The sequence below is a fragment of the Crocodylus siamensis genome, chromosome 12 (genome assembly GCF_052110815.1).
Source record: "Crocodylus siamensis isolate JL-2025a chromosome 12, ASM5211081v1, whole genome shotgun sequence".
Classification (NCBI taxonomy): domain Eukaryota; kingdom Metazoa; phylum Chordata; order Crocodylia; family Crocodylidae; genus Crocodylus; species Crocodylus siamensis.
The window spans coordinates 17,298,456-17,313,368 of record NC_143406.1 but is presented as its reverse complement, the minus strand read 5'-3'; the positions used below and the strand labels follow the sequence as shown (position 1 = coordinate 17,313,368).

The following is a 14,913-nucleotide window of genomic DNA, read 5'->3' as shown; positions in this document are numbered from 1 at the left end:
AGTGCTTCTAGGCCCGCCCCGGGGGACCCTGCAGCGGGGGGGCGGGATTCCCAGCCATGCAGGTTCCTCTTGCCCGTGGCTTACCAGGATTTTGCCCTGGGGGTGTGACTGAGTGGAGGCACCGCTGGGCAGGCCAGCGTGGATGGTGTGGGGATGCCAGAGCCAGCCAGCACCTGGTATTGCTAAGGAGTGCAGCTCCCTGCTGCATGAGAAGGCTGCTTGGGAAAAGCTGGGACAGCCATCATGGATGCCTATGGCTGCTGTAACTGGGTGTGTGGGGTGGGCCTCCCCAGGCCGGTCACGGGAAAAGGCAAAGCTGGAAGGAGACACTAGGCAGGGCTTTACAATTTTAATCGGCGAAACTGCAGAAGAGCTAAGTCAGAAACAAGCTGGAGAGTCTCTCGCTAGAGCGAACACATGACAAAAACATATAGAAAACAACATGACCCCCCCACCTTCCCTCCCTTCCCTCCCCCTGGATGGGAGCAGGGCTCAACATGATATGGCAGCTGAAGAAACATCTCACCCCCTGGCTGGCCCGTGGACAAGTCATCCACCACAGGCTGCCCTGGAGAAGACCCTGTATTGTGAAATACAAATGTACATCTGAAGTGCGGGGCAGAGGCTGAGGGCAATGGGACAGCACTGGGAAAGGCGCTGCTGCAGCAGAGCCCGGGTGCACTGCATTCGTGAGCCCACGAGCAGTGTGCTTGGGGAAACCGCTAGGGTTGCCACCTACCACAGGAGAAGTCGGGGCTCACAGCGAACAGGTGACCGGGGCAGGGGAGCCAGCAGCGTGGTGCAGCATGGTAGGGGACTGTTCAGTGAGGGGATGAAGGGAACCTGGCCCTCTCCCTCCACGAGCACCTCTGTCTGCGGCGTGCTGGTGGGGCCCCACAGCGCCATGCCAGCTTGGAGGGTAGAGCCACCTGCTAGCAGGGCCCACAAACATGGATGGCCATGGCGAGTGGCTTTCCCCCTCCTACTGAACAGCTCGTGCCACAGGAGAGCAAAGGAAGAAAGGGCTTACATTCACGCAAGGGAGGCAGGAACATGGGGCAACTAATGCTTTGCTATGTCCCCTTTCTTCAGGATAATCTGCCTCTGCCAGGGGGCCAGCTTTGTCTCATCGTACCCCAGAGTCCTTAGCTTTTCTGACTGCTCCTTCTCCTTCTCCTCCTCTTCCCGCTTCAGCTTTTCTTGCTCTTTTCTATTTGGGAACAAAGCAGAGAGGCTGTGTTGGTTACAGTACCCAGACACCTGCACCAACCCCTTCACAGACAGGGGATTTAGCCTGCAAAGCCTCAGATGCCAGCCTCCCATGGCCACCAGCATAGGCCAGGGGTGCGGCTCCACATCTGCAGCGAGGGAGTGGGAAGAAGCACTCACCGTTTCTGCTCTCTGTGAAAGCAAGGAGAAAAAAACCATTAGCTCTGAGTCATGGGACAGTGGGTGAGGCCCATACAGCCTGTGAGGGTAAGGGGGACCGCTCACCTCTCCTCCTCCAGCTTCTTCCGCAGGATGTCTCTCCTCCAGGCTGGCATCATGGCCAAGCGTGCTTCCTCCTCCTGCTCCTGCAACACAATACAAAGCATTAAAGAGGACCCTGGGGAGTGGGCTGCGGCAGCAAAGGGAAGTTGTGCTGGGGAGAATGCCACAGCTCCTCTGAGCTATCCCAGCCCTAGAGAAACGGGCCCCTGGACAGCCCACTGGGAAGGAGAACAGGAAGTGCAGGCTGCAGGGAAAGGAAAAGTGCAGAGGACAGCCACTGGGAGATGCAGAACAGTTCGTTTTCCCCAGGAAGGAGGAAGGTCCAGCTTCAACCACACAAGAGAAACAGAGGAAAGAGCTGCCATGGTCCAGGTGCAGCGAGCCCAAAGGGTGTGTGGCTCAGGGTGTACCTAGATGGCCCCAGCCAGTGAGGTCTCAGTAACCCAATGGGAACACCCTCACCGCCTTGTCTGGGCTGGAGGAGGGCCTCTCTGGGTTGGAAATGCTTGCACAGAGCAGAGATGCCAGAGGCCAGAGCTGCAATTCCAGGAGACATGGAGGCCAAGCAAATGGGAGCAGGGCTCAGCAGAGGCAGTGAATTTGCCTCCAGGAGCTGGAAAGCTACTTGTGCAGGTGATGCAAAATGGAGGGGCAGGCACCTGTCCTGCAACACGTGCCACAGGCTGGCAATCAAGTCCTGCTGGAGCCAGTGCAACAGGTGATGTTTCAGCACCAGTCGTGGGAGCAGGACTGTACTGCCTGCCTCACTGGCACTGCCATGGGGTCCTCCAGCTGCCATGGCATCCCAGGCTCAGCAGCAGCATGTACCCCATTGACCTTGGCAGGGGCATCAGGCCACAAGCTAGCCTCTAGACCAGATACTGAGGGGGCACCAGGCACGGGGCTTGACAGCTTTTGTGCTGCTACAAGCTACAGCCAGTGCTCCCCATCTGATCTCCTCAGGCTGTGTCTAGGGGCCACTCACAGTGCATGGATATGCTGAGCTTTGACACTGCGTGCCAGCTCTCGGGCAGCAAATCAGCAAGGTAGGCACCAGCAGTGATCCTGGCCTTCAGGGCTGTGCTGGACAAGCCCTGGGGCAGTGTCCTGTGTGGGAGCTGCATCCTGCACAGAGTGTAACCACTAGCACAGCTGCCAGGGGAAGAGTGGTTGCCTAGAGCAGCACCTGTTGCCAGGGTCCTCTGTCCCCCACCAGGGACTGGGGCCATGCACAGCTGCTGATATCTTGCCCTCTACTCTGGTGAATTACTAATTGAGGGGGGTGCTGCTCCCACAGGGTGCAATGGCCCCCAAGAGACTGTCCAACCCCTGCAGCCCATCATGGCCTGACCACCTTGCCTGTGTCCTCTTTGGTGTGAGAAATGTCATGGGAATGCCTCCCCCCTCCCCCCTTCATGTTCCCAGGGTTTCAAAAAACTGCTAGGCTGGGCAAGACCCAAGCACAGCCCCATAAAGGCAGCAAGGAATAGGAGTGGGTCCATGTTTCTGCCAGGGCTTGCTCTGTCACAGCATTGCCCTTGCTGTCTCCCAAGCTCTTTGCACGATGTGTCCCCCCTCAATGGTCAAGGCTGCTGGGCTGGAAAGGAAGCCCCAACTGATCCATGCTGGCAGAAGGAACTGTCCTCAGGACTGCCAGTGCAGCTGCCCATTAGCAAGGACAAGTCAGGCTCTTGCAGGACAGAGCCCATGCCCCTGTGAATGCTCAGGACTGCCAGGGCAGGGAGATGCCTGCAGGGAGACTCTGTATATAGCAGTGACTCCCTCCCTCTCTTCTCTAGATTACTGTTTCCTTGCTGCAGTAACCAGGCTGTGTGGCTGGGACTGTGCACTGTGGCAGACAGCACGCTGACCCTGCACCTAAGTGCTGGCTTGGCAGCAGGTTTTGACCAGTTTTCCCTTTGCTGCTGCAGCTACAGCATCAGGTCCTGCTGATCACACAGTGACTTGTCCTTTTGCTTGGGTATGCAGTGCCCCTGCCCCTGCCCAGCAGCCACAGATAACCCAGTGACTGCACCCAGTGTCCCCCAGCATGGTGTCTGTAAAACCGAACCCCCTGACCCATCCCTCCAAAGCAAAAGACCTGTGCTCCCTTCCCAGAGCAGAGCGCTTTATTATTTAACAGTAGCACTAATCCTTACAGAAGCTGCAAGACACATGCACACACAGCCTGCTGCGCAGCACACCTCACTCCCAAACGTATGTACAAGGAGCCAGACATGTGTCTCTGCTATAGGTACAGGTAGAGCACGCAACACACTTTGCAATCATTAAAGGTTCAAGGAGGTCTGTGGTGGGGAAGCATACAATGCAAAAGGGCATTTTCCACAGGGCTGGAGAAGAAGGTCTGGAGCAGCAAGCTGGAACCAGAACCCAGTGCCAGAGACCAAGTAGTAAAATCAAGCCTGTGCTGGGTCTGGAAACTGGGTTAATGAGGCCGTGGTTTTGATGTACTCCTGCACTGGCTATGGATGGCTGGGAGATGTGTGCTGCACTGCCTGGTCCCAAAGCACCTCCTCCCCAGCAACAGAAGCCAGTGGCATCTGCAAGATGGAGCATGCTGGAAACACAATGGGGTTCCCATGGTCATGGGGGATCACAGCCTGCTGCAGCTTGTGCAGGAAAGGAGAAGGCAGGCTCACGTCTGAATGCCCCTGGAGCCTGGTGCATGCTCAACAACCCTCAGACAGCGCCCATCCGTGCCTTGAGGGGCTGTTGTCTAGACAGAGGAACAGTGTGATTCCAGCCTCACAAGGGACTCTGGGATGGTGGCTGCCGTTCTCGCCCAGGCAAAATGGCTGCAGCCTTTAGTGGAGTTGCTGAGTGTCTGAGGCTCCTGCACGACAAAGACTGGAGGACAGGAGTCCCTCTGGGACTGTGCTGACTTGCTTCTGCCCAGAGCCCCCTCTCTGCATGGCCAGCACCTTCCCAGTGAGGTGCAACTGGGGACTGGAGCCCTCGCAGGTCTCTGTTCTACAGCTCTTACCCCAGACATGCCACACGTCATGGCTTCTCCGCACCTCCTGCAGAGGTCATCTCAGAGAGTTGACAGAGCCCAGACCCTCTTGCCTATATACAGGGTTGTCCCCTGCTTCTCCAACAGTGCTGCCCTCCATGCTGATGGGCGGCGTGTCCCTTCCAGAGGGGCTGTGGTGGAGGAGTGGCTATGGCCAGTGCCTGGGGCCCACTAGTTGCTGGGGCTGGGGGTGAGCGCGCCTCCTGCAGCATGCACAGGGGCCCGCAAGAACACTCAGATGTCAAACATCTCTGCCTCCTTCTCTTTCCAGAACGAGAAGCTACGGTCTATGTAACGACAGATGTCATCGCTGCTAAACTCCCCCAGCTCAGACACCAGGTGGACGGAGTTCTTCCGGGTTTGGGGTAGTGGGGCTCGGCCTGGGTCCATAGGGATTGGGGCTGGCTGCGGGGTGTCACTGGCCAGGGCCCTGGCAGAGTCCTGGTGGGGCGGTGGGGCTGGCGGGGCCGGCGGAGCTGCAGCTGGTGACTGTGACAGGGCAGTAGCTGTGCCCCTGAGCCCCAGGCTATCCCCAAAGAACTCCTGTTTGAGGTCCTCAAAGCCATCGAGCCAGTCACGCCGGCCAGCCTCTACCTCCTCGAGCACAGCTTTGTGGAAGCTGCGGATGAGCTCCCAGTTGTGACTGCCCAGCCGGTCGAACATCTCGTAGCAAAGCAGGTGCCGGAACTTGCGCTCCTCCCGCGTCAGGTTCATCTCGAGGAGCTGGAAGTAGCCCAGCATGAAGAGGTCCAGCGAGAGGCTGTCGTAATGCACGGGCGCACCCCCTACGTGCGGCAGGAAGTGCTCTGGCCAGTACAGCATGTTGGTGCGGCTCAGGCGCCGGATCTGCCGGGTGGGCACCTGGCTGATGATGTCCCGCCACTGCGAGAGCAGGTTCCCCACCACCTGTCGCTGTTTCATGAAGTACAGGAGCCGGTCATCCTCGCTGGGTGGCTTCCCCGCTGCCTGCCGTATGGGGCGGGCCTGCCGTACTGATTCGGTGAAGGTCCACTTCCTCCAGTGCTCCAGAAAGAGGTAGACAATACGCTCCTTGCGCATGTCAATGTAGTCCTGCACGCAGCTCAGCTCCGTCTGCACTGGCAGGCTCCGCGTCAGGTGGTCAGGACTAAACAAGGCCTCTGCAAAGGGATCTGTTGCCACCTTTTGTGGCTCCACCTCTTGGGGAAGTGGGGGCTCCGCCTCAGCATAGGCCAGCCCCAGGGCTGGCTCTGTGCCATTGGTGGCCACCTCCTCACTCACAGTGGCAAAGGGGTCGCTGCTGGTAACATAGTCTTCCTCCAGAATGGGTTCGCGGTTGTAGCCATAAGGCACAGTGCCCACGGGTAGGGACCGTTTTCTTTTGTACACCCTGCTGCCGCTGCCGCACATGTCGTCGGGTGCCAGGGACTGTGTGTACAGCTCGTAGTTGGCCTTAAGGTTCTTGACTGACACGCCGCACTGCAGGATCTCCCTCTCCACCTCCTCCCGGGTTGAGCTGAAGGACTGCGATCGCCCAATGTTTGTTGGTGCCCCCTCGGGTGGGATGTTGGCAGCACAGGGTGCTGGCTCCGGCCGGTCAGGAGCCAAAAGGTCACCCAGCTGGACCTCCTTGCCCCCCAGCGTCGCCAGCAGGATGGCCATGCTCTTCAGCAGGGTTGAGATCTTGCTACACCAGGCCGGGAGGTCATCGGCACGGCCCTGCATGCGTTTGGGGTTCACTGTGAAGTGCTCCTTCACCAGGGCAGCTGAGACAGGCAGCAGCTGCTGCAGCTCGTGCTCCAGCTGTTCCAGCTCGCTCTCCACCTTCTGAACCTTGTGCATCACCTGGAGATTCTCAATCTGCCGTTCAATGCGCAGGATGTCCTCCTCCGTCATGAGCTGCCCAAAGGGTCCCAGAATCCCATTGTGGGCGTGGGAGTATCTCCAGCACTCCTGTGGATAGTAATTCCCGGTCTCCAGCTAAGGCAGGGGGGAAAAAACAGAGGGAAAAATGTCTCCCTCAGGAGCTAGCTCCATATTGTCCTGTCTCTGCACACGTGCACGACTTTACATGTCCTTAGTGGTGTAATGGCAATGGCCAGGCTGGAACGCTGACCGCAAGGAGGGCGGGAGAGCAGAGGCAAAGGTGGCTGGCACAGAGCGAATGGAGTGAGTCAGTGGAGCTGGTGGAGAGACCTCGCTGTCTGCATCTCGCGCACACGGCAGGAGAGAGAACTTTGTTAAGGAGGTGCTGTCCCAAGTCCCTGCCCGGAGGAGACGGCCGGGGGTATTTCCAGGAACCGCTCACTCATTACACCACTGAATGACCATGTAAGGCATTTAAACCTGCAGTATCATCTTGGCATGAAATCTGGGACTTGTGTTTCTCAGCTGCCCCTGGGCTGGGATATTGGAGTAGATCCTGACAGCTATGCTCCCAAGCCTAGCCTTGGCCATGCTGTTGCCTCTGCAGCCCCCTTTGCCCCGCAGCCCATGGGGGAGCTGGTCCCCTTGGGTGCAGTGCCACCCCTCTCCCTGCTGCCTGCCTGGAATACTGCAGTTTAAATGCATTTCGCAGCTGACCAGAGCAATGCAAAGAAAGTAGAACCATGCAGGGCATGCAAAACTCCACCGCACACATGAAACACCCCAACCAACCCCATGGCAGGGTGGAACTGGCACCCCTGCATGGCCTAAGGGCCCAGCTGGGTCTCAGGCCTGTGCTGGTGCTTGTTTCCTGGTCCATGAGCACCCTCAGGTCAACGAGGACACAGGAGATGATGCTGTGAAACGTCCCGTGTGTCTTCCTTGGCTCTAATAAAACTATGTGTGCAGTGCCTCCCCCTATCTGGCCTTTCTATCACTACCCTGGGAGCCCAGCCCAAGCCAGTACTCTACAAACACTATTTACTATACTCTGCATCTGGCTCCAGCAAATCAGCTGTGTCAACAGGCGGAGGCCAGAAGGAGCATGTCTCTACAGGGCTGCCAGCAGCCAGGGCCTTCCTGCCTCTGCTGTGCCCTGGAGAGTCCACTAGCCTGCACTGCCCTTTCCCTCAGTCTGGTTTTGATGCTTCCCTGGCCTGGTCTGTGGGCAGCTTGGAGAAGGCTTTTCCCTGCTGCTCCAGAGGGACCCACCCGTTAGTGTATGCCCTGCTCCAGGGCTGCCTCAGCTGCTGCATGTGGCATGGTCTCCAGTCAAGCAGCTCAGCCAGGCTCTGGCTCTGGCTCTGTAGGGTGGTTTGCATGCTCAGGCTTCACTGCAAATACCTCCATCACTGGGGCTACACTTTCTGCCAGGAAGGCACTGGGGTTTGTTGCAAACGGGTTTAATCTGTAAGTATGGTGTCCATGCACCAGACAGGGACCTCATTAGTATGGCCAGGGCTGCTCTGCACCTGCTGGGCACGCAGCAGTTCTGCTGGGCAGGTGCCTGCTGGAGCCACCTGGGCATAAGTGGCAGCTGTGCTGGGATCTCAGCAGGGAGGGCCAGTGTCCCAGAGTCTATGGTTTGCTTGCACTCCAAGGAGGGGCTCCAGGCTGGAAAAAGCCCCACTTCCTGGCTCTAGTCCCAAGGAGTCCATCCATTCACACCTTCAGACCCTCTCCCAAGAAACCCTAAGTAGAAGCATTACAGCTCCTGCCCCCAGCCTTACTTGAAGGCAGTGCAGAGCCAGAGTACTGACAGCCAGGAGGTCAGACGTGTCCCTGAAAGCATGAAGCATTAAGCCCTGGCCCTGGGGAAGCTGGGGTGTGTTCAGGACTGAGTGAGTCATCCTGGGCTTTGCTCTCCCTCAGCATCAGGCCAGGGTTGCTGTCTGCCATGGAGAAGCTGGGACCTTTCTCCTGAATCTCCCTTTTCATTTGAGTCAGTCCTTTTTCCTGCGTGTTGCTCTAACCCCTGCGCAAGCCTGTGAGCCAGGGCACTGTGGCCCAGCCCTGGAGCCTGAAGATGCTGTGCAGGAAAATGGAGTCTCCCACAGTGCACTCGCCCAGCAGGGAGGGATGATGTGGCCTGGCCCCTGACCCCACCGGGTCCTGCTGGCTACCTGAAGGGTTTCTGCTGCCCCCACCTGCCAGATCCAGCCTGAGGGTGTTTCCAGTATCTGCCAGGGTGTTTTGCATGCACAGGAGGAACACGGTCACAGCCCCACCACTCCACGTGGAACAGGCAGGGCTCACAGGCAGGCATGCATGGCACCCACCCTCATACCTTCCGCTTCTGCTCCTCCTCCTCCTGAATCTTCATCTGCAGCTTGCGCACCATCACCTGCCGCTTCCACTCGGGGATGGGCCGGCCCTGCTCATCATGTGTTGGGATCAGGGCCTCTATGTCCACCTGGTTGCTCTGAACTGAGGCAGGGAGTGCCATGGTGCCATTGACAACTGGCTCAGGGGAGCCAGTAGTTGCGGAGCCGACAGCGGTATCTGGGGTGGCTGGCGGGGTTGGCGTCTGAGCAGGAGATGGGGAGGAGGCTGGCATCTCCATCTGAAAGGGAACAGAAGACAGGGAGCTTTACAAAGGGCAGGTGCCTCCATGTGGGGGGCAGTACAGGGTCACCCTGCACGCCAGCCCACATGGGGGACACACATCCTCTCTGGCTGAGGTCTCTAACCCATGCATGGCACGCGGGGCTCAGGAGCCCCATGGGGCTTTGGAAGCAGTGTCCAGGGCTATCTCTGAGGATGCTGGAGCACAGATGCTTGCCCTGGCACCATCCCTATCCCCGCTCCCCACTCAGGGCAGTGCCTGAGCCTGGGCAGGATAGTGAAGTCAGGTGACAGTGGGCTGGTCCCCGCAGCCTCCGTTGGGCTGTTTCCCCTCACTGACATGCTTGTGTTGGCAGCAGCAGGAGTCCTGCTGGTACCCACACTTGCCCCAGGAACATTAAGACCCTGGCAGAGGCAGCTTTTCCCCATTGATCTAGAAATGCAAATGCCACAGGGGCATATGAGAGCTACGTCTGCCTAAGGGGAGAAGTGCCCCCCTCTCCCCAATCCCCAGCCTCACAGCTCCCTCCCTGGCTGCTAGCTACTGCTTATGGTGCAAAATGGATCCAGCTTGCTGTGACAATGCCAGCCAATACAATTTGCCATCCATAATTAAGAGCTAATCCCCCCAAGCCCAACTGTCCCCCTCAAAGCAACAAAGACACTGGTGAGCATGACATACATTGGCCCCCACTTGGCCACTGCCTGAGAAGACTGTGGTAAAGCCTTTGCTCTGTGGTGTTGGTTTGAGGCTCTTCCCTGCCTTGATCTCAGCCAGGAGCTCAGAGTTGTCGCCAGTGGGGGACATCATGTTGAACGACTTGGTACCTGCAGGTGGGAGACGGTTGCAGGTAAGGAGACACATAGAAAATGACCCCCCTGCATGTGAGGGACTGTACCCGAGGCCCCCCACTCCAGCCCACAGCTGGGCCTGGTGCTGCAGCTTGGAGCAAAATGGACTGCAGTGACCAGATACTGGGCAAGGGCCCCATCAGCAGCTCCCACTCCCTGGCCCTCATGATGCTACCAATATTTCCTGAAGCCACAGGCAGGGAGTGAGGCTGTGCTTTGGTTGCAGGGGCCCTCACTATGTGGGACTTTACTAGTCACAACAAACCCAAGTCCCCCTTTGAGAGCAGCAGGTGGCCCAGGCAGGCCAGAGTCCTGGCTGCCATCCTCCACACCAGCTGTGCAATCCCATAGCACTGCCCCACATGGAGTCTAGCACAGCAGGAGGGATGAATTAAGCTGTCTCAGGCCTTGTGAGACACTCCCACCCCAGCAATCCAACTTGCAGCAGCCCAGGCAGGTTTTTCTGGCCCTTGCCCTGCCCCTGGGTTGTGCAAGGTCTTTCCAGAGATCTGCTGCCCAGGCTCTGCAGAAACCCCTGCAGCCCAGTGTCCCTCATGGCACCTTGCCCATGTAAGTAGCTGGTCTTCCACCCTGTCACCACCCCTCTGCAATGCTCCTGCTTCTGCCTCCAGGGATGTGGCCATGTTCCTCATGAGACAAGAAGCAAACTTCCAATCCCCCATCCCACACAGTGTAAGCGGCAGCCCAGGTAGGGGCCCCACAGCAGGCCCAGACTGACCTTCCCACACTCACAGCTGAAGCAAGCTGCCTGGAGCTGCTGCAAGGGCCTGAGCTACCAGATACCAGACCCAGTATCACAAAAGCCCTGCTCATGTCCCAACAAGCCTTGCCTATACCTAGAAATAGAAATGCAGAGAGGAAGAAGGTGCCAGTACTCCAGTAGGCCACTGCTCACTGCAGAGCTTGTAGAGACCGCCCCCAGTCCCAGTCTATCTCACCAGCTCACATAGACTGCTCCCCAGATCAGCTGTCCTGGCCACTGAAGGATGGGCTCACTTTGCACCTGTCCTCTACTCAACGGTGCTGAGGCCAAGCCTCCTGTTCACTCCCAGTCCAAATTAAACCCCAACCAACCATGGCTGGGAGTAAAGCTGAGCGCAGTCACGTGGGAAGCCAGCCCAGCCAGTGTAGACCCTGCTTCAGAGTGCTGCCTTCTGGCAAGGTCAGAGCAAGCACATCTCTGTGCCTGCTGCCTGCCGCCTCCTGCTCTGCCCGCAGTGCTCAGTGCCCTGCTCCTTTGCTGCCAACATGGGGATTCACCACTTCTGTCTGAGGAAGCCACCTGTGAGGTTTAGCAGGGATAAGCAGACAGGCAGTGAGGTCAGACCAAGGGCAGCCAGGTAAGCCCAACTCCCTGGCCTTCCTGGTCCGTTAGCCTACCGATCCCTGTGCTGGAGAGAGGGCAGCCCCATGCTGCATGCCACCAGCTCCCCAATACAGATGGGAGCTGGGGTGTTAGGGCAGGAGGGGAGCATGCCCAAATGCAGCCAGCATTTCAGTTAGCTTGGCTACAAGCCACTGTTATAAAGTGGGACCTACAGGTTGGGTAGAGCAGGTCTTGACCACGCGGGGATGCACCACCGCCCAGCAGGAGCTGAGTGCACCTGCTGCCACCCTGGTTCCCATACTTGCCCTGCTGTGCTCCATCTGCTGCGGTGGGGGCTGTGCAGCCCCAGACCTTCTGCCTGTCTGCAGCCCCACGCGAGCGTGCAAGCTCCTTCACCCAGCACACAGGCTGGGCCATGAGAGTGAGTGGCCAGGACGTCCTACCATCCCATTTGACTGCAGGGAGGCCAAGTGCTTTCCCTGCTGGTGCAGAAAGTTGGTTTGAAGTGCTCTCCCCTTCTGCTGGGGATTGGGCTGCTGGACAAAGGGCTGTTGGGACGAATGACCCACTTGGGACAACGAAAGGTCATTAAGCATCAGCTGAGACCCCAAATCCCCCTGGCCTTGGTGTTAATCAGCCAGGCAGAGCTGCCAAACTGCCAGCAGTAATGAGCTGTTTGGTGGCCAAGGCTCTGACAGGATTCACATGTCTTGCTAATGCCGGATGTATGAGCACACACAAAGGAGCTACTGTGTAGGCCATGGGTAGTGCATCCTGGAGCCATGCAGTTTGCAGCAGGAGCAGTGTCTTGACAAGAGTGGTCACAGTCACCCTCATCAATACAAACCAGCAAGCAGGTGGCAAGAGGAGCTGCAGGCACCATAGCAATGACACCGGCAATTCTGGAATTAAGGGTGCACTGCCCTGTGGCCCAGGGTCACTGACAAATCCCAAAGAAAGGGACTGGGGCACACTTCCAGGGATGTGAACATGACTCTGCTCCCATGGTGCCAATGGTGCCAGCCAGCCAGCCAGGCTACAGGACCTATGAGGTGGAGGGGGGGTCTCCCAAGGACTCCATTTGCCCTCATTTGTCCCAGAGGTCAGTAGGAGCTTGGCCACTGCCTCCCTGTGAGCTGGCTCAGGGGAGAGCGGAGTGCCTGGAGAGCCCCTCCCTGCAGGCGGGTGCTGTGCTCAGTGGGCATTATGGACCCTTTATTGGGTGACAGAAGCACAATGGTGGCCTTTGTCTCTAATCTGCCCCAACCCTGCCGCTGTAACTGCTGCCAGGTGCCTGCTTAGTGGGCTTAGCTCAGCCCCTTCACACTGGAAGCCAAATCTCCTGAATGTTTGAGCCTTTCAGTCCAGGGCCAGAGCTGAGAGGGGATCACTCCAGCCCTACCAATCTGGTCCCAGACTGGCAGTTGTGCTGGTCACACTGAGCTGGGGTCCACCCCAGGGCAGGACTATGCTGGCTTCCCTGGAGCACAGCTATCATTACTGGGGATGCAGTTTGCATGTGCATGGCCTTGGCAGCTCATTGGCATACTCCTGCTGAGCAGTAAGAGCAAGGTGTGGAGGCCAGTGGGTGCAGGTAACGGTGTGGAGCATTCTCAGGAACACTCTAACCTCAATCATACCCTGGCAAGGCACAGCTGGCAAGCAGGCCTCTTGGAGACAGCCTCCTTGGCTTGCCCACAAGGGTCTGGTTAGCTTGTCACGAGAGCTAGCAGATTGCTGCTGATGTGTCACTCTTGCAGATGAAACAGGCCATGTGGCACTATTGCTTATGAGCTCTGCCAAGCTGGCTCATGAGGTTTCTTGCTTCCTTGCCTTCTTGCTCAGGAGGCTTTTATTTCCTTTAACCCTTGGTACTTTTAGATGGCTCTTGTGGTTCAGTTTAGCATTGCTGGCCCCCCAAAGTGGCACTGAGTTCCTCAGGCTCCCACCTCTGCTCTCCCCAAACCAGGTGCAGGGAGACACCCCAAGGACCAGGTCTCCAGACACTTGGCTCAGGTCTCTGCAGTAGCCCCCTGCCCCAACACCAGGCTGCACAGGGGCCCAATTCTGCCCCACCAAAGGAGGCATGAGCTTCACCACCCAAGAGCCTGGGGCACAGTCACCAGCAGGGCCCACCTCCTGCCACATACTGGCAATGGAGGCACTCACTGAAAATTTTTCTCAACCCCCATGGCACCACCCAAGAACTACTCTGCAGCACATGCAGGGTGCACACAGCTGCTGAGTCCCACTCTGGCACTCCTGGCAACAGAAACCAGCCTAAAGCTGGCACCATATAGCAGAAACTCCCCAGCCCCACCCCCCCAAGAGAAGCCTCCCACTAGGCTAAATAATGCATATGTAGGAATGGCTGGCCTCACCACCGCAGGTTGTGCACTGCTGTCATCTATAATTGATAAGAGAACAGAGGGGTGGAGGTACTATTGTTCCTCTGGCACCAACAGGTGCTTGGAGGGGGTCTCTGTGGTTGTAGGGCAGCAAACCCTACCAGCTGGGAGCCTCCAAGCCTCTCTAGCTTACCCTTGAATCTGGGGCACTTTGGATCAAGTCCCTGTGCATGACCCCCATCCTCTGTGTTGCCCCTGCATTCAGAGGACACTGGAATAGGAAGCCAAAAGAGAGGACGGCAGGCAGGCAGAGAAAGGTTGTCCTGCTCTGCATTATCCACTCCAGCATGCTTTCAGTGGCTGCCAGCTGTTAAGCTGTGGAAAGGGGACTGGGTCCTTGCCAGCAGGAAGCACTTGCAGTACACTTGCTGCATGCCAACTGCTTGGTTCAGTGGGAGGATGGCACTCTTCCCCTCACTAAGTAGCCCAGACACACTCCTACCAGGGCTCCCTGTACAGGTTAGGCCCTGTACTCAAAGTCAAAGAGCCGTGCCCTGGGCCTGACCACTGGATTCTGAGCACTGGGGTAGGGGCTGCAAACTGCAGGCTGTGCAGCCTCATGCCCTTGCCATCACCCTGTGGGGAGCTGCTGGGTGTGGGGAAAGTTAGCTGGGCTCTGGGGACCTCCCTTCTGACATCAGCTGGTAAGACCACCTTCAGTTCCTAAATGCCCCAGGGACTCACCTCCAGGTTTCCCCATCCTTAAAGTGTTTCCTGCCCCAGTTACTGTGCCTGTGACAGACAGGGAGAGGTTTGCAAGATGGGAATGGACTGAGCACTATTAAACCATGCAGAGCAGAAAAGGCAAAGCAGGGCATGGCCCCTTTGCCCACAAGCCAGCCACAGTACTTACTCTTCATTTGTCTGAGAGATTTTCCTTCTAGGAGGCAGAGAGAGCAGAGAAACAGCACAGTGTGGTTAGGCACAGAGGCATGCAGTCAGCAGAACATAAGACAGGAGAGATGGAGCCAGCAGTGAGAGCAAGTGGGTATGAGCAGGCACGAGTGACATCCCGCAGAGCGAGGCCATGAAGAGAACGACAGAGAAGTCCAGGAGGGATGGAGTGAAGGTGAGAAAACAGATGAGAAACAAAATGGACAGTGAGCGCAGAGGAGAGGTTGTTCTGGGCACCAGCTATGGGGAGATGCACCCTAGACCCGGCGTTGCGTGGCAGGGCTCACCACCCAGCCACGGCGTCTGCTAAACCTGCCTTCACCTAGACATGGGTGAGCAGGGGCTGCTGGCCTCCGCCCCGGTGTTGCATTGAGAGCAGAGGCCTGGGAGGTTGGGCTCAGCCCCACACTGTGTCT

General features: G+C 57.8%; 1 protein-coding gene across 2 annotated transcripts in view; it reads right to left on the bottom strand.

The window, feature by feature from the left end:
- Nucleotides 1–342: 342 nt before the first annotated feature.
- Nucleotides 343–14,913, bottom strand: part of ESPN (espin) — a 44,112-nt gene continuing 29,541 nt past the window's right edge. The window contains exons 10-13 of one of the 2 annotated variants that reach the window (XM_090023972.1): nt 9,678–9,823; nt 8,718–8,993; nt 1,495–1,574; nt 343–1,210 (exon numbers count right to left, since the gene is read on the bottom strand). In XM_090023972.1, the coding sequence (XP_089880098.1) occupies nt 1,063–1,210; nt 1,495–1,574; nt 8,718–8,993; nt 9,678–9,823 (650 nt within the window). In that variant the 3' untranslated portion in view covers nt 343–1,062. Of the gene's footprint in view, nt 1,211–1,494; nt 1,575–2,976; nt 6,485–8,717; nt 8,994–9,677; nt 9,824–14,913 lie in introns of those variants that run through there. The other variant, XM_090023971.1, reaches the window with a different exon arrangement.